The sequence below is a fragment of the Drosophila mauritiana genome, chromosome 3R (assembly GCF_004382145.1).
Source record: "Drosophila mauritiana strain mau12 chromosome 3R, ASM438214v1, whole genome shotgun sequence".
Classification (NCBI taxonomy): domain Eukaryota; kingdom Metazoa; phylum Arthropoda; class Insecta; order Diptera; family Drosophilidae; genus Drosophila; species Drosophila mauritiana.
In genome coordinates, this window is record NC_046670.1 from 15884336 (window position 1) to 15909649 (window position 25314).

Genomic DNA, 25314 nt, shown 5'->3' on the forward strand with positions numbered 1-25314 from the left:
TTCATTAATTTTAGCTCAGGGATAGGCAACAGAAGCGATACTAAATATAAAATCGAAAGTGATTAATTTTGAATATAAGTTTGATGTGCCTTTAATGATTTTACAAAGCTGATTTCATTTATTGGTTGCAATATATGATGGGTTCATTTCCACCTCCTAGCCGAACTGTTAATTAGTTTTTCGCATGTGGCATAAATCATTTTATAAAAGCACCGAGCTGAAAAACGCTAAATCAACAGATTCCCGTTGCCCCACTTGATGATATTGTCACGTACGGCGTCATACGCTGCGTATGCGCAACAAATCCAGGCCAAAGCCAAATAAACATAATTTTCTCCTTTTTTTCGCAACTGACTCTGTTGCTTTTGCTGTGGCCCATCAACAATCAAGCTAAAAGCCCCGTTCAGGTGGAGTTTTCAGTATATTCTTACTTTTTTTTTTGAGTGGGAGGGGGGAGGCGTTAGCGGAGACTGAGCATGTGAGTGTGTGTCGCATATGTAACAATGTTTGCCCGGCCAGATTAAAAATTATGCTTTGTTTGCCCAACTGTCAGCAGAAAAGCACGAGCAACAACAATACGTACGACATCGAAAAACCCCCAAAAAACACAACAAAACGACGAGCGGAATAAAAAACGTGGTGTAAAAAACTTTTCTGGCCTACACACAGTGACAGTGACAACAAACCAAACAAAAGTTGGCAAAGCCAGGTCTTGTTGTTCTTACCTTGTCCCGAAAATGTGTGTCAGCTGATGCATAAGAGCTACTATACAACACCACCCACCACGCATCATAATCATTTTTTTCGGCCACTCTGTTGTTGCTAGCAATCAGCATTTTTCTTTATTTCTGCCCGTTTTGCAAGCTGAAGTTTATTTTGTAAACATGCCACTAAAAGTTTTCCACTTTGCTCTAAAATACTCAAACCGAATGCCAACACCAGCGACAACGTGTCCCACTCACCCACCCCCCCCCAAAAAAAAAAACCCTCCTCCTTTGTGTTTGCTGTTTTTTAGTTAATTTAAAAAGTTTTTTTGCAGCTCCTGGCTTGCAGAGAAATTTTCTGTCGTCTCTCGTTTTTGATTTGCAGCAGTCAGAAAAATTGGTAAACGATTCGTCGAAATGTTGTTAGGGCACTACCACACACACCAACACCAACAGAAACACAAACACACACACACACACAAGAACAGTGGGATATTTTTGTAGTGGCAGTTGGTATGTAGTTGCGGCCGCTCGAGTCCTGGGAAAACTGACATTTGTGCGCCTTTTCCTTCAGTATTTTTCTTTACATTTTCCTCCCTCGTTTTGGCCAAGGAATTGCTTTTACAGTTTTTTCGTTGGTTTGCTTTGCTTTTGACTGCTGCTGCTCAAAATGTTTCTTTTATTTATGTGCTGTCACCGAAATTGAATTAGAAATCGCTTGTGCTGGCAGCCACACCGTCGTAGCTCCAAATGGATCTAAACTCTGAAATGTGTGGCGAAAGCGGATGCTTTTAACTATTTACTCGAAATTTAAGTCAACATGTCTATAGTTTCATTTACATCAAATAAGCAAAAACTAAGCCCCACCTAGCTTGATACAAGACAAATATAAATCACTAATCATCACAGGATTACCCTGATACGTATAATTAAATAGCTAGATTTCATTATTACAAGGGGGGAATATAGCATTTCTAATTTACATATATTAAATTTTGGCTCTTTTCCTTAACATCCAAAATATCTAAGTTCAAGTCTCAACGTAGTTTTCAAACTGAAGTGCAGATTTCATTCGAAAGCAAAGCAAGCCCTTTAATGGCCCTTTTAACCTCTTCTCTGAATTTCAATGGCCACGTTATCTGGCGAAGATGGCTCGCTTTGGTTACCAAAACATTTGCCATTGTCTGGCCGTCTGTTTTGCCAAAGCTGAAGCCGTTAACTGCAGTCCGGAAACTGCACGTTCGGCGGCCTTTAATTAGATTTCATTCCAGCAAGGACATCGTCGTCCCTCTAGTCTGCTGATATTATTCTTGGCGGACATCGACGCCCGCTGACAACTGGCTGCTGTCCTGCGAAATGCCACTTTGCATGTATCTCCATCTTGCTAAAAAAAAAAAAAGGTGTTTCGCTTTTTTGTGTGAAAAATGATGGGAAATAATTTGCCAACGACACTGTGTCCTTCGCCGGCGAAAAGCACCCAAGCTAAAGTGGGTCGTGAACGTGCGTTTGACGTGGCCATTTGGCGCACCTTCCTGGAGATGGAAAAATATTGTGGCAATGGGCTGGATGGCATGGGGCAGGGGACGGGGGCAAGGGCTTGTTTTCCCTGGGATGCTGCCCTTTTTCTCGCTGTGTGTATTTAGGTGAAATTTATTTTACTAATTATTATGTAAGCGCATCTCCGTCCAGCGGCATCAAGTGTTGGTTAATGAAATTAAAGCGTGTTCAAAGTGAGCCACGCCCACCAACCATCCGACCATCGTCTCTAATTTTCCATTACGTAATTTATGTGCCAGCTGTGTCTAACACGTTTTGAAACCCAGCATAACGCAAATGATCGATAATTTATACCCATAAAATAAAGTTAACCTTGCTGTCGTAACTCCTGCAAGCGCTCTGCAATATGATAATGTTCAGGTTTTAACTCAATTTCGCATGCCAGCGCCGGGTAAATTCCCCTGGCCCAAAGTGGACAGCAAAATAAATTTGTCCACACATATCCAGCATTTATACACATACACTATATATAGTGCTATGTTATATATATTTTTTTATAGCTCTCCGGGGATAATCAGCGACCAGGAGCAGCATCGGTGGCAAAGCTAATGTAAAGTCCAACGCAGACACATAAAAATGTGAATTTATGCATTTTTTCGGCGCTGGAACAGTGAACAGTGGGCCAAAGTAGCCACCGCAGGGAGTGGGAGCAACAGCTTCCTGCCAGGTGAATGGACGGTGGATGGGGATGGTGGACATCCTGGCATCGTGGCGTCCTGGAGCATCGGAGGTGACACAGGTGACGCTTTTGTGGATTTGTGGCCAGCATTGGCGTTTATTACTGGATGCTGCGCAGAGAGGAAGGAAGTGCGCACATGTCGCCCAGGAAAAAAGCTACGGCAACGAAATATCCATAATGAAGTTGTAAAAATTGCAAAATTTTTATTTCCTTCTTTTCCGTATTAATTTAAACATTTCAACCTCGCGCTGGGAAAAACTTTTGTTCGTGTATGCAAACGACAAAACCGAAGGGAGAAAAAAAAGTTGGCTGACCACATTTTTAAATGTTTGGTCAGAAAAAATATGTACAGAACTTCAAACAATGGATTTAAATGTTCAATTAAGGGCAACGCGTGAATAAATTGTTAAAGGCCAAACTCAGATAGCTCCAATAACACAGGTATACATCAGCATATTTGCATTTAAATTCAATTCAAAAATGGTTCCATCTTTCGCCTAATTAGCCAAGTAAACCTTATCTCTCGACAGACTTTTTCTTGACTTCAAGTCACAAACGACTAATTAAAAGTGTGTAACTTTTGCTGCATAGTTAAATTTTATTTGTCCTCTGCGTCAGACAAAAGTTGAAAAACAAAAACACTGGCATTTTAAAGCCTGACTGAAGGTTGGGAAAAAAAAATTTGAGTAAACAATGTGAATGTGAAAAATTGTCATTACAAATGAAAGGGATCCCAAATGGCAGGGAAAACAATTGTAAATAAAATATACCGGTTACATGAGGAAAAATAATAATAACTCGTTGGCTTGAATGAATAATTTTAATTTGTCCATTCGTTGATAGGGTGAAATGTACACACACTTCATCCTCGACTTCATCACTCACCTGGCTTGAAGCCATCGGCATGCTCGTGCGAATTGGCATGGGTAATGGCTCCCATGATCAGGCATATAAGGATTGGACCGGCGAAGGACATGGTTATAGCTGGCTGCTCCCGATCCGATTGGCCAATTGGTGATAACTGTTTGGTTAGTATTCTGCGCTGGGCTTCGCAATTTGCCGAGGCTCACTGCACGGGCATTAGGTATGCAAATAAATTGGGTTCTGGCTGCTCGAACATCGCTTCAAATATGTAAGCTCGTTGCTCTAATTCACTGGCTCGATGATTCCTTCCTGTTTGGCAGGGCGTTTTTTATCGTTTCCACTCGGCTTTTCGCTTTTCACTTAATTAAAAACTTTTGCTCTGCACATAAATTCATTTTAATATTTACAAACATTTTTTGCCCGGCTCCTTAGCCGCTCGACTGTTTGTACAAAACGCATAACCGTTAAGATGAATTTTTAATAGAATTTGACGAGGCTTAACTTTGGTCACCTAAATATGTGTGTGTGTGTGGATAAGTGTGTTGGTAGGTGTGCGCGTGTGTTCGTGCACAGTGTGTGTGTTTGTTTGTTTATAAATATTTAAAATAAAGCGCGCACGTGCTGCTCATTTCGCGCTCTTTTTCTTGCCCGCTTGGCATTAAAAATGTAATTTCAAATCCTTTTGCCTCGCATCCTGGAGCTTCGCCGTGTCCTTTCCTCTTCGAGTGATAACTGCAATTAAACAGAAAGAGAGACAGTTGTATAGTGAGCCAGGATAGCGGTCGTTTCATGTGGTTAGTTGGGTTTTAATTAAAATGCTCGCATATTTGCCCACTAAGCCAGTTCCTTTTGGAGGATTTCCCGTCGCAGCTCTGCCATAAATAAATGCTCATTAATTCGAAGGCCATTACGTAATGCCAGAACACAAGCCGAGAACAACTTAATGCCAATCAATAATGATGGATTAGCACACAGGAGAATTCCATCTATCTGCCTGGGTTACGCAAACGAATAGCTCAAGTTTGGATGGAGTTTAGATGGGAATTAATTGGGGAAGCAGAAAGCAAAAGAACACTGAAGAAGAAAATGACCAGATATGATATAACTTCTATAAAACAATATGCACCTTAATCAATAGCTAAATGAGATGTTTGCATATCAACATATATTTTAAGAACAAATTATTATACTTGTTCATAAGTGCTAAATTCTCTTCACATTTTTTTTTGATTAATGCACTTGGCACTGCTTATTGCCAACCTTTTTCTTTCAGTACATCAGGACATGTAGATTCGCATACGCAGAGACAAAGGAAGATCTCTGCCACATGACATTCCCAATCGCCTTGTCAATGGCCTAATGTGTGGCCACGGTCTTAAGCAGGGAAAACTTGGGATCTCCCCTTGCCACCCACACCACCCCCTTGCTAACTAACGGTAATTGACAAAAGAGTCATGAAAACTTTGACTTGAAAGTTGTTGCCACGTTTTTGTTTAACACGCAGCCAAACAAGCTGACAAACTTGTATGACAGCCAGTCAAGCGAAGTTCTCCTGGCAGCGCCTGGGAAAAACTCTAGATGCCTGGTGGTTGGCTGCCAGGAGAAGGACGGCGGACGCAACAGGATGTGGGTTCAGGTGCAGGTGTGATGGGTCAGAGAAGCAGTCTCACCTGAGCAGCAGTCACACCCAACACCCACAAACACACACCTCAGGGACAAGTTGTGTTACTTGAGCAAGTTTGCATTGGGTAATTAAGAGCTGTGCAAGTGTTTATTGAGAGATTGTCGGCGGAGAGTGTCTCTACTTATGTGAGTGGGGTTTCCACGCGGCGGGCTCCCCGGAAAGTTTAGTTTTTCCAAGCCGAGCAGACCACAAAAGGGAAATAGGGAAAAAACTTCGAGTGCTGAGAACGATTAAGGTGGGTAAGATACCATCTTCGTTAATATTCTTAGCGCATAATTGTGCGGGATATTGTAATAGCAAACACCCCGTTATAAATAAATTCTTAGCAGCTATCTCGGAACTTTTCCCATTACCTTACTATGAAAGCAGTCGACATAACTATCCTTTAAGCTCATTATATACGTATATATCGATCTTGAGATGTGCATTTGTAAGCGCCTGTTTAATTTCCCTATCTGAAGTATAATCCCCTTTGATATGGATCTAGCAAAGTAATAATTCTGCACGGCTTTTTTCCTCCATTTCGGTCCGACAAATTCCACGTCACTTGGCTAGTCAGTGAACCCATTTGCCTATGCCTATAGAAACAGTCAACAAATGGCACATTAGGACCTAAAACCGATGGTAGCGACTGAAAAAACGGGCGGGCAAACAAAAACCATTGACAAAAACCCAGTCAATTATGCCAACAATATGCACACATTTCAAAAACGATGCCAGTCCAGGAATCAGTATAAAAACAACAACAAGAACAACCAGCACGGCAAGGACAACACGGATATTCCATAAAACTATAGCAATGTTAAACAACAACAAAAAACAAGGTGGCCGAGCACGAGGGAAAATGCGAAGTGGGGTCAGAAAAACCTAACCAAACCGAACGGAATGAAATGAAATGAATAAGCTATGGTGGTAGTGGAGTCCAGGGAAATGGGAAATGGAGTCAGTGTGAAGTTGGTTGAATGTTTTTTGCCCTGCGGCGATAGTTTTATTTTTTCCGACTCTGGCTACGCTTTTAAAAAGTGCTTTGGTTTCCAGATGCAATTGAAATCATTAAAAGTGAAAATTACTGCTTCAATTGGTTGCAAAAATAAAAATATCTTAAAATAGATTTTTTTATTCACCCTTGAATGACACATGTTGGTAATGATATTAAAATGATATGGTATTTTTTATTATTTAAAGAGTATTTGATTATATTTCGGAAATGTTTTTTAAATACTTTTTATTACCGATATATTTATTTAATAAATACATCTTTTGTGTACATTCAAGTATATTCAAAACATCGACCAGGAAAGCGCACATTTTTTAGTCGCTCCTTTTTTGTATTCACATTTTCATTGCAAGTTACCTGGCAATGCCTTTGGGCGCTTAGCGAATAAATTGAGCGCAGCAATTTCATTTAAATGTGCACAATAAACTTAGTTCATGACCCTCGAGCATTTTGGTTGCACGCCCCTCCCCCGCCTTCGTCCAGCTCTGAGTGTTGTGTCGTTTATGTCTGCACATCGTCTAAATTGTAAATCACATTAAATTTGCGAGCAACATGCATAATGCAGTCCAGGCCGGCGAAAGGCGGCAAAAGGGGCAAAAAGACGCAGCCAGGACAAGCGACAGAGCCACAGCAGGAAGCGGAAGTGCAGACACATACACATACACACACACTTAAGTGAATTTTCTTCTTATTGTCTTTTTTTTCTGTGGGGCAATTGAAATGAAATGAATTGCGGTTGAGGAGTCGGCAAACAAAGCAAAGTCAGCAACATGAAACAGAAGAAACTTAAGGAGGAGACCGAGCCATACGTCGCGAAAATTGCGCTGGGAAAAACTGTCGCAAGCCGTCGAAATCGATAAACATGGGGGAAGAAGGACGAGAAGCGGAAAAACCCGAGCAGAGGAAAACTCAAGCGAGCGGGCTGAGTGAGTGGCACCCAGCATAAAGGTAATTTAGTCGCTTGACATGCTTTTCAAACTGCCAAACGTTTTTCATTTCGCTTCACTCCGCTTTTCCCATCGAGATTTCCTGCACTTGTTTTTACAGCATTGCATTCGATTTGCATTTCCTGCGATTGTTAGATTGTTAGATAGTTGGATAGGTAGATAGTTGGATAGGTAGATAGTTTTGGGTGTGTGGCCATCTATATCCATCTGCGTTTGTCAGGAGATTTGGAGCTATTTGACAGCGGGATGGCTATGCAAATTGATTGGCCAAATGCAAATTAATTTAATGCTTGCTTTAAATGCCCAATGAAACGGTGGCGGGCAGGGCACTCCAATTAAATCCCGCCTCCCTTTAAGTGCAACTGCCCCCCATTTCGCATAAAAATTTAAGCAATATTTTAAAAGCCTGTCTCACGTCTACTGCATATTTTATGTTTTATATTTACAGCGTACGAAATTTTTCGGGATGAACCGGGGGCTGAGTGGTCGGGCTCCACTTTTGCACCTGCAACTGCAACAATTTCTTCTGGTTCCCGTTGTTGTTTTCCATTTTTGTAGGTGTGTGTATATTTTTATTTTTATATTTTTTCCTGCTTCAATTTCCGGCAAACTGCCGACACGGCTTATCCGAATCGCTCGCCCCCGCTTCTCGCGCCCTAGGCGCCTGGACCATGCCCACTTTCATTTCAACTACACGCTCAAGTGAACTTTGCTAAATAATACAACAAATTGTGCAGTGGGGCCCACTCCAAGCACCCTCGACGCAACAAAATTTAAAACCTTTTCGAGAATTTATATATATATGTAGGAATATGTATTTTGCAACTTGAATTGCATTTTTGAAATCGAGCAAGCTGCGCGGGTGACGACCTAAATATTTGCCCTGTTGTTAAATTAAAAGAGATGGAATAAAACCAGAGTCAGCACTGCTGGTGCGAGAAATAAAAGGCAAAACTAAATCAACAAACGCCTACGGGCCAAAGGCAGACATTATGAAAATGGCGACAAACGACCGGAAGTGGCCACCAGCACACCAACACACACGCACACAAAGGCACACACAAACGCGTATGTATGTGTGGAGAGCAGCACATGGGATAGTATGGCCCGCAGCTAACCTGGTGCTGACTTCCTGCGATTTAAATATGGCCAAGCCGCAGAGTCAAAGCAAAAAGCCAAACAGACGACAACGCATGCGAACAGAAGGGCGGGGGATTGGGGTATATAGCGGGCGGGAGGGCGTGGCAAGGAAGTGGGACAGCGTAGGAAGCAGCCAGCTATATAATGAGGCTGAAACCACGCTCGCATTCGCCCGCTGCTCATTTCCAGGTCGACATAATTTGTCCATAATTTGTCTGCGTCTTGCGCAGAGTGGTCGGCGGAAGGGGGAGCTGTGTGGAACTCCGTCTGAGGGTTTATCTATGCCCCACCGGGAAGCTATTTATGTCCTCTTTTGGGGCTCCATTCACCCCAGACAAAATTCGGTTACAGCCAACGGCGTGGGGAAATGTAAATTATGAAACTGAGTCGATTTTTAATAGAGAAATTGGGGGAAAACGGAATTTGATATACACCGTGGGAGAAATATTATATTGTACATATACTATTATACTTTCGACTTTCTAAGTACTATTGTTATTTATTTCCAGTGTAGTTATAGGGGTAAAAGAGAGCCACCGCTAATAGTGTGATAAGCGACATGCACACGTGAAAATGACCTACTTAGCCATCTCTTTCCCCTTTTAAGCCGAAGCTAACCATTAATCTAAACCACTTTGGACACGGCACAAACAATTGCCGTGTTGGCCCCGGTGTTAACAACTTTTTCACGGCTCTCACTGGCCACGGACTAATTAAACGAGACGTAGTCTAATCATGTTGAATGTGTGACCACTGATTGATTGATTGATTGCATGCTCGTTCTCTGAAATTCGAAACTCCCTGAACACTTAGCCACGATGAAGAGGCGTTTGAATGGTCATGGCTTAGCCAAAAGTGATTAGAAATCAATACACAGTTTGACCTTATAAAATTTTTTATCAAAATCTTTGTTAAACAATGTCATTAGTATAAGTATTGATATAGTATCCATTTCATTTTAGATTATTGTGGCTCAATTGTTTTCATTTCTTTAGAAGAACTAATTTGATTAAGTGAATAATATTTTAAATCTAACTAAGAGCAATGTGTTTATGTATATTTTAACTACGTAAGAGTTTAATTAGTTCAATTTTGTTCAATCATTATCTATGTATATCGCACATCTAGGCTGTTTAGTAGGGATGTGCAGCCAGTTTTGCTCTCACACTGAGAGGAATTTTGTATTTTAATATATTCATGATGCATCGCTGCTTGTTGACAAGAAAAAAACAACAGTGGCAGCGGCGATAAAACAACAATAATAATAAAATGTAGCAGTAAGAGCAACAGCTGCAGTGACAATAACTCCTGGCATTGCACATGCACATCCACGCACACGCACACCTATGCAAACAGCCACTGATGTTGCCCACATAAGTATGCTGCACTTTTTGCAGCTGCCTTGTAACATAGCGACGCGCCTAGGTGTGTGTGCGTGTTTGTGTCTGCACTGTGTATACTTGTATGTATCTATGCAACAGCAACAGCAGCAGCTGCAGTTGCCGCCAGCCATTACAGCCCCCACCAGCCCCGTCCCTTCACGTTTGTAATTGAAAATGTTTTGTTTTAATTAACTGAAGCGAATTTTTGCAGCTGAAATGTGTGTGTTCGAGGGGTGCGAATGTGTTGGTTGACTTCTAGGCCTTTGGCGGAAAGGCTCCTTAAAGCAGAACCTTCACTTATTGTTATTATGATGCGCTTTATTGTCGCGCGAAGCGTGGCGAAATACTTTTGATATTTCTTTACGGCGTCAAATTTATGTTTACAGCACAAGTGGGATGTGCAATGAAAGCTCGCCAAAAACAATGCCAAGCGGAAACGGAAGATCCTGGCATGTATGTATGTGTGCCTCTGCTTGTGTGTGGCACTCAAAATGTTTGGGTTATATGAAGACATAAAAGTGTTTTATAATAAAGCAAAGCGTGAAATAATTCACAGCTCTATGTGGTCCTTTGCGAAGCGAAAGAATGAAGCGCAGCAGCCGCAGAAGCTGACAATTTTTATAGTCCCTCAAGCGCACAGATATACATATATGCCAGTATATACGACAAAACACTCCCATACACACACCCAGTGGTAATGATGTTAAATAAAATATTGTTTATGTGGCAACATAATAAATGGCCAACTGCCGCCAACCGACTCGTAAAGCACACACCTAGACATTCATATTCGCATTCACAGCGACATTATTATGACCGAGAGCAACTCATAATGGTTTATATATCTCGGCGTCAATAGAAGCCCACCGAATGTTCCTCTATGGCTGCACACTTGACAATTACAATAATGACAGATGTGGCCGACGTGCTGGGACAAAACTCTGGGCCACTTCAAGTGTAAATAAATGTTTAGACGAATGTTTGTGTTGGGCAAAGAGGCATTGAAAGGCTATAGCTGGTATTATGGAACTCAGGTGCGAGACGTGGAATTACATAACTTATTTCAGAAGGTGGAACATTTGTTAAATTCCCCATGTAGTTATGGTATCTTACTACGTTTATTTATATGTCATACAATATACGTTTTGGAAGTATCAAGTGATGTTAAAGGAATTAGCAGATTGTGAATTTGAAATGATTTTTTTGTGGAAAATACGATAGTAACTTGCCTTCCCATTCATGATTATTCGTATAATTTCGCATATGCACGTGCTGCCTTATTAAGCTACTTTTCCAGCCGCTTAGCCCAGTTTTTTTCCGCTCCGCATCCGAGTGACCCAGTTGAGCCTTGGGAACCTTCGCCCACCTCGCCCTGCGCTGTCATGTTAAGTGTCAGACCCTGGACACGGACACGAACAAGGTCTTGGGCCAAATCTCTCAGCAACCCAGCTGCCCAGGCTGCCTTCTGCAAACCCCAGTAACCACGAATGGGGGTGAAAGTACAGGCGCATTGTGTCCTGAGTTCTTTTGGGGGGAATGGGTTTTCGGGGCCACAAAAATTTTCTAATTTATTATTTTGCGCATTTAAATATTTTAAGTGTCCCGCAGGACTTGAACTCGCTTTTTTGGTCCCCCACTTTTACGCCCTCCCGCTCTTGATAAACTTGCAAGGACACTAAAAATTAGTCGCCTGGCCGCACTCGTGTGTGTGTGTATACCCGTCTCCCTCGCTCTCTCTCCGTCCCCGGCTATCTCTTTCACTTTTTGCTCTGCAACAGCGACAGCAGCAAAAGCAGCAGCAGCCACGTTACAAGTTAATATAATTTTAATGAAAATTAACATGAAGCCTGGCACTTTTTGCCACGCTTTAATTTCCCCAAAGACGAGCCCCCCGACACACACATACATATGTGTACATATGTGTATGGCGTGTGTGTCTCTGTCCCTGTCTCGCTCCCCCAATCCAGCCATCTCGCTCGCCCCGAGTTGGTTTATTGCACACACCGCTCCGCTATTAAGCGCATAGTTTACCAGCTGCCTTCATTTTTATTCCCCTCTTACATAAGCTTTTTGCCTAATTTGTTGCTGTCGAGTGCGTTCTCGTGTTGGGATTTACGCAACTAATTTCACGTAGGCAAAATGAAAAGGATGCTGCCGCCTATGGCGCCGTCGGCTGTGGGCGTGGCAGCCACCTGGCTTTGATTTATAATACCCGACGAGTTCAGCTCAGGTCGGTTCAGTTCAGTCAGGGGAAGGCTCAGGCACACACACACACGCGCGCAGACATCCTCGCAGGATCCTTTGTAACGCGCTCCTGTTGCACCGGATCAAATTTTACTTGCCACAAACACAAGCACAGACACGGGCACACCAACACACGCACACCCTCAGCCAGCTCGACTTTGATAAAATTAATGCCGCTGGGGACATTTGCGAGCGGTGCACTGCCGCCATCAAATTTCAATATGTCGGTGCACTCTGACGGTTGTCCTTCGGGACTGCAAATCGCAAGAGTGCACAGCAGGACGGGATCTAACTGGCTTATAAAAGCAGCGGAAAGAAAGATGAGTGTGTAAAAAACTTAAAAGTTTTTATTGATATTCATCACCGAGCCGTACATTTTCATAACTCTTTTGTGCCAAAATAAGCTCTTTGTCTTGGTAATTTAATTAAGCCCTAGGGACTTTCAAGGCTGCAAATTGGCAAAAGGAAACTATATTCATGTTATGTAATTACTGAAACTTAATTGCAAGAAAATAGATGATCGTTTTAAAGCAGTGTGAGCTAATTCACTGAAAAATTAAATCCAGTTTTATTATTAGTTAGCTCAAAAATCAATTTACATGAAATCAGATTATCAACTAACCGCAAAGGCAATACCAATATTTGGGTCCGTCACTCAGGACCCCACACACTTCTCGGTCATTAGTCCTGTCCAACCTAGAGATAATCAGCCACAAAAACAAGCCTCGAATCATTTTGGTGTTGGCCGAGTTTGCTGTGCTCTTTTCGGCAGGACGGGAAATATGCTCATTTATCAAGAAAGCAGCGAAACTGAGGGGCGATGCCCTCGAGAATCAGATTTTTCAGGGTCCGTTGGTGGATTGGGGTGACAGGACGCGACCTTGACGGGAAGCAATTAGTTAATACATTTTGTAAGTAGCCTTGGTTGCCTTATCTGCAATCGGCAATAAATAAATTACATGACTTTTGGATTTCCTCTGGCACGTAGAGCAGGGTGAAGTATGGCGTGAAAGTATGGTGTCGTCCTAACGCAAACATCTAATGGTGACTGTGACTCTTTCGCCTGTCTTGGCCTGAATATCCTGCAACTTATCGTGTCCTTGCCGCTGTCTCCATTCTCTTTTTGCAACCCCTCCGTATTTTTTTTTTATTGGCCTCGTCTGTCTCAGCCCCGTCTGTCTATCTTTTTGTGTCTGTTTGTTTCTCAGCTCGCATATCGCAGTTTCCGTTTCACAGCCATGTGTCGTTTATTTTATTTGCTGCCAGCATTTCAGCTGTCGGCGAAATCGATTTTTATTTTGCACTCGTGCTTGGTTCGCCTGGCTTTTGTTTTGCTTTTCCCTCTGCTGTTGTTTGCCGAGAGGATATCGGTTTGATTTGACTGAAATTCAAACGGAGTCCGGCATTGAGAACCAGTCTCAGACAGCGGGCTTGATTGGAAAGCCCTCGAAAGACGCTGGGAATTTGCTCGGCTAATGCTGAGGCATTTGGTTGGGTTTTCCCGGTGATTCCTGAGCTTGGGTAACAAGTTTCCGTTTTCGTATCGATTGCCTTTGTCCTCTAATTAGCGCCGCTCGCAACTTTTGTAATTAGTGCATTGTGTTTGAATTTCGGTTTCATTGATTTAACAATTAGGTAGAAGTAAAAGTTTCGCGGGGCGATTAAATTGAAATTATTTGCCCAGCTCCCCCTTAAATCCCAATTAGGCATTGGAAAGTGGTCACTGGCAGCTGTCCTGGCAACATCTTAAATTGAAGGTTTTCCAGGAGCCGTAATTAAGCTGGCTTTGGGCTAATGAGCCACGCGATCCGAAGTGTGGGCCAACTTCCAGGCTCTCACTTTCTCCACCCATTGAGCAGGCTCCTCTTGTCATATGTCAGAGTTGAGATGCCGAAACGCCCATGGCTAAAATAGGAGATTAAAGAGGCGATAGGCGACATGCAAATAAAACCCGAAGAAGTTGCTGCACTTAAAATGTTTTTAGTATGTTGTAATAATACTAAAGTTTTTTTCTTAGTTTATTCTTAGCCCGGTTAGTACCAGTTCTTAATAATATTGATTTATTTATTTGGAATTTTGTGCTTCGGTTTCGTGGCTTACAAATTTTTAGCCTCCAAAATACAAACATTTGTGACCAGTGTACCAAGAGCCCAAAGACTTTTCGCTCTCTTCCGCCCTTTTGTGCTGTGATTGGGCCAAACACATGGATAGACAAAAGGTGCCGCCGTCAAAGCGGGAGCTATAACATAAGTGCCCCCATCCCATCCAATGGCCCTTTTTCCCTCCTGGCTGACAGGCTTTGCAGTTGGCTGTTTTCTCTATTTTCCACCTTGTTTTCTGTCTTTTTTTGGTAGCTGTGCACTCAGAGAGTTAGCCCACTTTTGGGCTTTTTGTATTGTTTGCCTTTCGCCTTTTGTGTGTGTGCTGGTGTGTGTGGGCCAAAAATAGAGCGCTTGGCAGATTTAGGCGCTGATATGTTTGAGAGAGGTGTGTTTGCAAAGTGCCCGCCGCCTTACCAATTTGGACGCCATACAAACTAATGCGCTTTGATGCCAACTGACAAACCCATCAGCCAGTTGGCACTCTTTTGGCGCAGCTTCTCGTTTTCGCTTTTCCGATTTGCCGCCATTTCGATTTTTTCCCTTTTTCCTTTCACCCCTAGACAACCCTTTTGCGAGTGGTGGGTAGCACGGAGAGTGGCCACATTAATCACATTAATCAAATCAAATTAGACGTCCGAAATTGATGCAAATTAACAGAGCAGCCAAACAGCGTCATTCGATATGTGAGCGAATCAATCAAAATCAATCGCCGAGCATGCCCGAAATTGAATAATCGATTCGCTGCCAAGGCAAATACAAATAAGTGTTGATCGGGGGGCATAGGGGAGACATTTTGGTAAATTGTGTAAGCTTGCCATTTAAATGTGTACGCCGGGCTATCGAATTACCAAACGTGTCGCATAAAACACAAAGGACCTCGGCAAGCAGGAAGTTTGTGAATGCCACGTGTCTTATGTCAGGCCACGGGGCGCATTAAAGGCTACAAATCGTTTTAAGCTCTTCACGTATGCAGGCACACACGAAAATATTCTCGAATTTCTCTTGGCCCGCAAATATTCTGGCATTGATTGCACTCACTTATTCATGATTTTCCTTCTTATTTCTGCGGCATTTCCTTTTTTATATCCCCTCTAAGGGGAACAATAATGTAGCTCTCTTATGCAGAAAGCTGCTCACAAATACTTATATGCTTCCCAAGAAGCTGCGATGGCGATTAAGTTCTGTTTTTCTTTGCCTCTGCAGAGGCGAACTCAAATCTGAGTTTTGGAAGAACTCTAGACTTAGGAGAAAATGTTGAGTAAATTTGGAAAAAGTTTGTAGTATTGCCGCAAAGATTATTTAGATAAGATAATAAATAAGCAAGACCAACATGGCGAATGCGTAATACTTGTCTTGCTCAAGTTCTGCACAAAGTTTTATATTTTATATTATATAAAATGTTCGATATTAATCTAAAATCAAATCTTTCGTTGACTGACATCGAAATTATTTATTTATTATTATTCAGTGCAGTTCTTTGACAAATTCAGAACCTTGAACTTTGGAGCTTCATTCGCCCTTTCAATACTTGTATTAGATGACAATCTTTTATACCTTCGACAGCATAATGATTGCCGTAAATCGTGACCCCATAGTGCTGCACTATCTGTCCCATCTCCTGTTAGATATTATGCAAAGCACTTAAATGAATGCACAAACACATGCAAGCCGGCACTAACACTCACACATGTACGGGCGCAGAGTGCTCTTAGCCGGATTTTACTCTCTCTCTCTCTATTTGGATTTCCTACCCGGTTTCTAGTTGGGGCCATAAAATGCTCGACAGCCAGAGCGCGAAACAAATTGCATTAGGGTCCTGAACCCTTGCACCTGTGCATGTACAGCTTGTGCGGCCAAGGTAAATATGATAAATCACCATTGCTCTGGTGTTTCTCCTTGCCATGACAAATGACGCGGGTGCGGAGATGTTAGGGAAAAGGGAAAATTTTGATGCTGCTACTGCTGCTTCTGCTGGTTCTGTTCTGTACTGTTCCATATATGGATATATACAATAATCGATGCGATTTGATGAATGACAACTGGTCCTGTGTGCGAGTGTGTGCTAGTGAGGGGGCCATTGCCATATATCGGTTGTATTATGTGCACGAATATCAACATATTTATGTCTGTGGCACTGCGCATAAATATTCATGTTTATGGCCAGATACGGGGACAAACGTGGAGTCGTGCAGCTGGAGCTTGAGCTTAAGCTGGAGCTGAAACGGAAACGGAAGCGGGCAAGCAGTTAAAGTAAGCAGAAATCATAAACGAAAATCACGTAATGCGTGCGACCCACTCGAGGCGTCAGGTGTTGGCGCAATGATTTTCCATTTTACGCCTGAAAGTCATGCGCTAATTTTCTCGTCCTTGGGTTCGCGCCCCACTCGCTCCACTTGCCATTTTTGTCTATTCATTGTCATTTGCCACACTTGCCGCCGCGCACTCTCAATTGACATTAATGACTGGGCCAAATTGTCCTAATTGAGACGGAAGGTGTTGCGCCGGTGAGTTTTATAATTAGCCCCAGCCATTCACATTGATTTGCCTGGATCAGAGATACAAAGTAATGCTGCACTGAGCACTGCTTGATCCTCATCCCGGTCACGTCCCTTCTTTAGGGGACATGTCACCGCATAAGCAAGTGAAGCAAGCGAAGCACTCAACCGGCGGACTTGACCTTTGCCTTTGACAGCAGCGCCCCTTGGAAAAATGGCTTATATAAAGTTGGTCAGGGCAGCATATCAGGATAAAACACTCTATTCCCCAATCCTTTTGCCTGCCTGTTGGTGTGTGGGTGGGCCAAAAATGCGTTGAGAATATAAAAGTCACGTAACTGGCTGTCGTTTCCTCTAGCGCCGCACACGCGCTTAACCCACACCAACGCATCAGCACACCATCACACACATACGTCTACATCTACATCATTACCCGAAAACTAAGTCCTGGCATTAGCATTTGTTTGTGTTCGGCTGCTTTGATTACGCTTCGATTCGAAAGCTAGGTAAAAAACTTTTACCAAAACTTTTCTCTTCACTTTTTTTGGCCAACTTTTAGCTGGGTTTGCGTGTGCTGAAAAGGGAGAGTGGGTATTAGTGGGCCAAAATGACTTTATTTATGTGTATTATGAAAATATGAAGTGAAAGCCAAAAGGGGGAAATCTATAGGGGCTCTATCGGCATTAGAGCTTAGTTAGTGGCTCAAGCTCTAGACACAAAAATAACAGGAAACGTGGAGCACATTTACCTGGGTTGAGGCCCATTTAAATGCAAAAATCTTCTGGATCTTCTTTCCAGGAGGCTACCAATATGAAAAGTATAAATTTATCAGACAGTCAAATGGCAAGGCAAATACTGATGATGTTCACGGCAGACAAAAAACAAACAGCAGCAGGAATAAGGCTCTTTGCGGCCTTCTCATTTTTGCCATTGGCAAGAACCGGCAACAGTCAACTTCAACTTTATTTTGATGGCGCGGTAAATTGCGGAAAAATATGTATATGCTGGCAGGAAGGGCGAGCTAAATAAACCTCAAAATACTCTTACTGCAAGGCATTCTAATATTTTCAATTCGCTCGTTAAAGCTTTGTTTGTTTGCTAAATATAAATAATTAAAATATTGCGGCCTGGCAAGGAAACTGCTTATGAAAATGTTGACAAGATGAAGTTAAGAAGTTAAGTTTTTTTTTTGTAGATGGGCATGCAGATTCCTATATATTCAATATGAAAATACTTTTTTTAGGGTATGAATAATATCAAAAGACGACAGCAAAGGAAAAATGATGTGCTTGCCCACAGACATTCATGCGTGTGCTGGCATCATTTTCATACGCGTCGCAAAAGTTTTGCAAGCCCAGTAAGGGCCTAAGCAGACGGATGTGGGCGTGGCCAGGAGGTGGGAAAAGGGGCGTGGTCGGGAGAGAGGGTCGCTGACATGCAACGCGCTTTCAATTTCAGGGCCCCAGGCTAGATGCCAGTTCGGCAGAGTGTGTGTGAGTCTGGGAAATCTTTAAGAGCAGACAGGAAATATTTTGTTGCCCTTTTCTCATCGTAGCCATCATCATCATCAGCATGAACAGCAGCAGCAGAAGCGGTTGAAACATTGTAGCCTCTGCTGCTTATTGCGAAAAAATCCTTTCGCAATGTCCTTGCTTTTGCACACTTTTTAGGCCTCGTCCGCTTTAGTTTTCCACGTGTGTGTGTGTGCGTCAGTTTGCTTTTAATAGTTCGCTCGTCCTGTGTTTGCTGTTTGCTTTGCTGTCAGCGCTTCATGCGTGACAAACACACAGAGACGAAGGATCACGGAGGACATCGAGGGACACTCGACTCGAGACGCAAAAGTTTGCGTGACTCGCGCATAGAAATTATGGCAGAAACCAAAGGAACGAAAGACGAAAACGGCAAGAAAATGTTTTGGAAATGAGAAGGTCGAGCGAAAATGCTCACATTCGCGTGAAAAATTAGCCGAGCAGAGGTCAAAAAGAATCCCTGATTAAAGAGTTAAGCGTTTGTCATGCCATTTTCCCCCAGCTCCAGAACCTATTCTGCATGCCCTTTTATCTGGGTTAATCAAATGTTTTTCTGGCATTTTCTGTCACTCTCAGTCGACCACGCCCCTGCGCCCCCTTTGATGTTCATGCCTGTGTTTGCCCAAAATGTCAAACATGTCAAATTAATTTTCATATTTGTTTTGCTTTTTAGATAATTGAATGTCTCTTTTATTTGCTCATTTCATATGCCAGAAGTCTGCTTCCGCTCATTTCGTTTGCATGTTTGTTTTGCTGTGGTTTATCTTCCTACATTTTGGGTAAGTAAATGTTTTTTTAATACAAGCAGCAAAAGTTTCCGCTCAGTCTGCTATCGATTTGTTTAAGGATTTTAAAAATGAGCAAATAAACTAAAAAGTACAGATTTGAATCTGTAAGCAATTGCTTTATAAGAAAATCATTAAATTTAATTGAATATCTCCCTAAATGTAATAAAAGAAATGTTTAATTTACCAAAACATTTTTCATAGTTGTTAATGAATTAGTTAGTCTACCCGAAGTACTAATTACAGTTCAGAGAGGAATATTTCAATTTAAATGACAGTTAAACGATTTAAATATGAAATTAATATTTAAGTAACTATTTTGAAATGGTTGCAAAGCATGGCCTAATAAAGCACAGCTAAACAATCAGTTAAAATAAAGTTGAGCTCTATACATAAAGCTGGAATGGCAAAAAAATTGCCTAGCTTGAATGGAGATGAATAATTCAATTAAAATCGTGATGAAATTTCTGGAAAATGTATGTCAATAGTGTGTGTGTGTGCGTGTGCTTTCCAGGTGTATCCAGGTATATCAGGAGTACAACTCGGGTAGGTGTACTCATATCGGTGTGTGAAGGCTGATCAAGTGGCTACCCCAGACCCCATTTGTAGAACCTTTGGCATATACATAAACAATTACACTAAGTGCCACAATTTACCAAAGGCCATAAATCAATAGGACCAAGCAGTCGTAGTCTCCGTTTCGTTATATTAATTATTATTATTGAAATATATCTGCCGCAGTCGCCCCGACATTTCCCACTGACCAGAGTTGGGCAAACAGGGAATTACAGACATTAGCCAGTGTCAATAGAGACGGGGAATCGGAGAAAGTTACCCTGTCAGCCTTAAATTATAGTGTAGCCAAATTTTTGTTTGTTCTTAGCCAGTGATAAGCCCGGCGAAACTGCAGCTAAAAATCAAGCTAAGCTCTTAGGCGCCTCCCCCAAACTATGCAATGGAAATTCATTAATAAAACGAAATGTAATGGAGAGGGAGTAGGTGGTCGGGAGCGGTCTAAATAATGTGCCAGAACGGTGAGCTGGTAATAAAAAATGCAGCAAGCAGCAGGCCAAGCGGAAACGGAAATAAGCAAGTAGTCCGAAATCAGGAGAGAGAAAAAGGGACGCAGCAGCTGCAGGAACTTCAGACCGGTCTGCTCTCTCCATCCCGGTCACTTATTTCGTACACAAAGTACATATTTTACTTAAACATAAGCAATGGCTATTATTTTAAGTTACCCACGCGCTCGCTGATTTAATTTCAGACTATTATGCGCACACAATGCCAACGGTAAACGCAGAGGGAAACTGGTGGAAAACTAAAAGCCCCAAGGAGGAAAAAAGTGTGGGAGAGAGTTGAAAGTTGCCCGGCAAGACGATGCTTTTAATACACTTTGCATAACTAACTGTCAGGGCTTTTATAGTTTTACGATATGATGGTATTACCTTTTGATAGAAACGTGGCGCAACATAAGAAAAATGAAGCTTAAATAAATGGTTTTATAAACAAGATATAATGTAGCTATATAAAAGAAATGGAAATCGGGAATGCTTTCGAAACCCTATGAGTCTAGCTCTTAGTTTAATCCCTATACTCTTCCCTTGTAACTAGTGAAAAGTTTACTATATTTCGGGCTATAGCAATATGCCAGTTAAGTTCTGGCCGTAGTTTTGAGCTCATGTTGCTCTTTCACTTTTTATGCTGTTGCACTCCTTCATTTTCTTGCCCTGTGCAGATTTGGGTCGACCATTTCAATGGGTTCATTTTCTACAGCAAATAATACCCCACCTAAATAAAAAAATTTCATCCTTCGGATTTTGCTTTTTATTGTACGCTTTTCCCGCCTTCGGTCCTCCTTTAATGTTGTGTACTGGTCAACATTGAAAGTACATTAGCCTTTTCAGTTATTTTGTTGTCTGTTTATTGGTCGAGATTTAGCATAAACCGAACTGAATGCATGGCTTCATATTTAAAACAATTTGTGTTTATTTAAGTCAAGCAATCATGACTGTGATTTAGAAAGAGGACCAGATAACTTCCATTAAGCTTTGAACCAAATCCCTAATTAAAGCATGATCGTCAAAAGTATTAATGAGCCTATGTGAAATTTTAAACAAATGTTTTGTTAACGTTCCGTATCATATATTAATAGTTTACCAAACATTTAATTAAACAGTAAAACAAGAAGACGTATAAATTCGTTTCTCAAGTTATGCTATTCAACCAATTATTCAAAGCATATTGCTGACTGCCCAAATTTTGATAGGTTTTCCAACGAAATTAAATCGGTCATTCCCATCTACTGTATTGGGCACAAAATAAAATCCTCAAAGATATTTGCGCAAAACCGATGCTCAATTCCCCATAAAATACAATAAAAGCGCAGGCTGTAAGCAGCTTTGATTACCGACACTCTCAACGGATTTATTTCCCCTTGCCCGATACTCTGACACTTTTTTCGAGCAGTGTACGAGTGTGTGTGCTTAGGCATTTGAAACCTGATTAGTTGTCAAGCACTTCAAGTGCCCGAGCTCGAGTTGTTCCAGACCTATGTTGGTTTGGGCTTACCTCTGCAGCTGTGTGTGAAATTTATTGTTTCAAGTTAATGCCACTTGATGGATTATTTGGCTTTGTACAGCCAAAGCTTCGATTTCAATTCTTCTTTACTTTGAAATGTGATATTCGCCAGTGCGATTTAAAGCGCTTTCATTTGCAAGAGGGGGGATGATTTGGCAAAGGGAAATACGTGCTATAAAGCATGTACTTCTTTGATCAACATAAAATAAAACAAATTAAATCATTTCATTTGATTAACGTACGAAATTGATCTTCCCCAGCGCTTTTTAATTCAAAAATTGTTTTAATTAGCAAGCCTCAGGTCATTTGATATCAACCCATTGTTTTTTTTTTGTTTTCTCCAAAACTCAAATTTTTTTTGTATACAAATAAAACCTTTAAAAGTGTAATGTGATTCAGTCTTTAATTTGTATAAAAATGTATCCACAGGCGAACAAAGTTTTTCTACATCTGACAACCTAGTAATCGATTCCTATTACATTCACTTATTTATGGCCCTTCTCTTCGAAAAGTGAAACAAAACTATTGTATTCATGTTTTCTAACCCATTTTAATGGCCCATGTATTGTTCATACATTTAAATCTAGTTTTTCATATGTTATTTTGGAGTGTAACGTAAAAATAATTGAATATTAGGAAAATGCTAGATCTGCAAATGGTAAATAGCTGTTCCCAGCAACCTGCTGCTTATGTCGGATGTCCCAAAAGTCATCTTGGATAGTTCCGCTATTAACTATTAAAATTAATTGTGAAACTTTTCACTCCGTGCTTTATGCGAGTCACACGCTTCGTCTTCCATTTGTGCTCATAAATCTCGGCTGTCTACACACACCGACTCGCATCCTTTCAGCCGTTGTCCTCGAGAGCCTGTCAACAAAGGGCCAGTGAAAGTTTTCGTGTGTCATGACAATATTTACATGCTGCATTAAACTTGCTCCCCTTGACAGGCGAAACTTTTGCAGCTGCTGCTCATGTTATTAAAGTTGCGCATACGCCAGGTTGTCCCCTGGCCAGCTTGATTTATGCGAGAAGAAGCCTTAAGTTTTGGACCAGGCTTTTAATAATTTAAGCTCTGCAGAAAATCAGAGACGAGATAGCTCCCCACACCCGGATGCCTCCCTGGCCGGTTGCCAAGCCACGTTGCGCTGACTGAGCCGAAAAATGCAAAAATTTCCTGCTGCCGCTCCTCGTTTCTGGCCATGTTGACAATGGCGGCAACAAAGCGCATTTGGCCAGAGCCTGCAGCCTTGCCAACACCCATACCCATAGCCACACATATACCCTTACCCATATCCACATTCACATCCACATTCACATTCACATCCAGATGCGAAGACGTGCTCAGCAAAAGTGAAATGGCAACAATATATGTGCGAATGCGAATACGAATGTTACCAGCCAGCCCGTCCACAATGCAACCGGGTGCGAGACTCACCGAGTTGTATACTACTCTGCTTGCCATATATGTATATAGAAATAAAAAGTAGGTTATGCACAGACAGCATTTTAATATGATTTCCATGGCTTATGTCTCCTCGGGATAGACTAACGCACTTCTCAGACTGACTAACTGACACCCCGGCATCAACCAAATGATCAAAGGCAATGGGAAATATTATCCCTGACACAATCGCAGACAAATTGTAAGTTCCACTCATTTGTGTGACCCACTTTGGCGTTGTGTGTTCAAAGAGATCAGCAGGGAATTTCAGCAATACTGATGACTAAACTTATTAAGCTTTATGCCAGCTAAGTCTGACAAATGTTTAAAAAAAATGTATTCGCAGCTGAAAACTTTAAGGAAGCAGATTTAAAATTCCTTTTACTATGCTTAAAACAAAACTGGTGATCCTAATTTGGTTATAAGTACCAACCGTTTCGTTTTCCATAATTGTTTTATCATTTTTTGAGGCAATATTTGCTGCCATTCGTTGACAAGAAAATAATACTTTATTACTTAGGGAATTAGGGCATATGCACTACAATAAAATTCCTAAAAGAGATTTTAATTCCCCAAATTTCCTACACCGTCTTATATTTGTTTCCAATAATACTCTTTATTTTCATTCAATTCCGAATTATTATTACAAGAAGACTGCCGGAATTTAAACACTGAATTTATTTCTTGTATTGAGGCCTTTTGTGTGGAATTGTTTTCGCTTTAATACCATTACATTTCCACATACCTCCCAGCTGAATAGAATAAATGTTTCTATTTTTAATGCTTCAACCTTCCTAGCACAATGGCCTGCATTATTATTCCTAGCATACTTTTGAGCGCTCACTTTCGTCTGAAGATTAGGTATGTCGGTACAAAAGTATATGTACGTTTATTTTGGTAGCTATTTACTTCCCACATGCACTTACCCCTGTTCTGGCCGTATTGTATCCTTTTGCTGTGGCGTTTACTCCGCTTTTTGGCGTTTTTTACGGCCTTTGTAATAAAATCAGCCCGCAGGGGTTAGGAAATGGAGTTGTTGCTGCTGCTCTGCTTATTGCTTATTGCTCCTGTAGAGGGCGTGTTGGCATTGAGCGAGTTTTTATGCAGCCAGCGAGACGCACACACATCATATCAAAAGGAGCTGAAGGAGTTGGAGGAGCAGCGGCAGGCAATTGAGCAAAAAATATGGCAAAGTGTTTGGCGGGTGCGAGGCATAAATTTCGATTTCGTCGGCCTTGCTTTTGCTTTGCTTGTGCTGCTAACTTTCTCGTCTTCGAATCGCCGCCAGCCGCGAGGCCAATATTTAAAGTAGCAGCCGATGCGAACTTTATTTATGACTCAATAATGTGTATTTTGATTTATGCATTGTGGGCGCGTACACAAGCGCACATATATAGTCGTACACTGTAACTGCGGCACACACATACACGCTCCCAATCGCACTCACTCACACACACTCACTGTATTGTTGCCTCAAGCCAAAAAGGACGCGATTTGCATAACAACACATTCAGAAACTTAACGCAGGCGTTTGAGATGTTTCTACTTCTACTTCTAGCACGTGCACTCTCGTCTCGCTTGACGTTTTTCTATTTTTATTCGGTTGTTGTATATTCAGCATTCAACAATTGCGATAACCGATTGAGATATACCTTCGAAGAGCTTGGCTGGCACTTGTTTCTTGATTTCCAGCCCAATTGCTTCGTTCGCCAGTTTGCGGATGCGGACGGTCAACACTGCGGCTACGCGATGTGAGTCGATGCGATGCGATGCCCGTACGACAGCGACAACGACAACGACAACACGACAACGGGAACGAGAACGACAAACGGCGGCAACGGAGCACGACAACTACACAAATCCACGACCTTTTCAGTACTAAAGCGCCTGGCCATTCATTCGTGGCTTTGGCCACTTTTGCCATCGCCCTCCACGATTCGGATCCTTCGGCTTTCGCTCGGGTCGCGCATTTTCGACTTGCCGAACAGTCGAATCCTTTGAGTTTCCCTGTGTGTGTGAGCCCTGTAAGTGGGCCAACGCTGGTCGCCGATTCGATTTCGAAAGCCAGAACGGCTGGCAAGGGCCAGCGTATAAGAGTTTTGGTTGTAAAATCCAAAAGCCGTCTTGGTTGTCAATCTGTGGAAGCCAAGTGGTAGGTAAGCTTACCTCAAACGCTTCATGAACTTG

General features: G+C 41.9%; 1 protein-coding gene across 5 annotated transcripts in view; it reads right to left on the reverse strand.

The window, feature by feature from the left end:
• LOC117144465 (nephrin) overlaps positions 1-24980 on the reverse strand; it is a 77662-nt gene extending 52682 nt beyond the window's left edge. For 2 of the 5 annotated variants that reach the window (XM_033309627.1, XM_033309631.1), the window contains exons 1-2: positions 24054-24980; positions 3826-4536 (exon numbers count right to left, since the gene is read on the reverse strand). In XM_033309627.1, coding sequence (XP_033165518.1) covers positions 3826-3916 — 91 coding nt within the window. In that variant the 5' untranslated portion in view covers positions 3917-4536; positions 24054-24980. The remainder of the gene's footprint in view (positions 1-3825; positions 4537-24053) is intronic. The other 3 variants (XM_033309630.1, XM_033309628.1, XM_033309629.1) reach the window with 3 other exon arrangements.
• Positions 24981-25314: the final 334 nt, after the last annotated feature.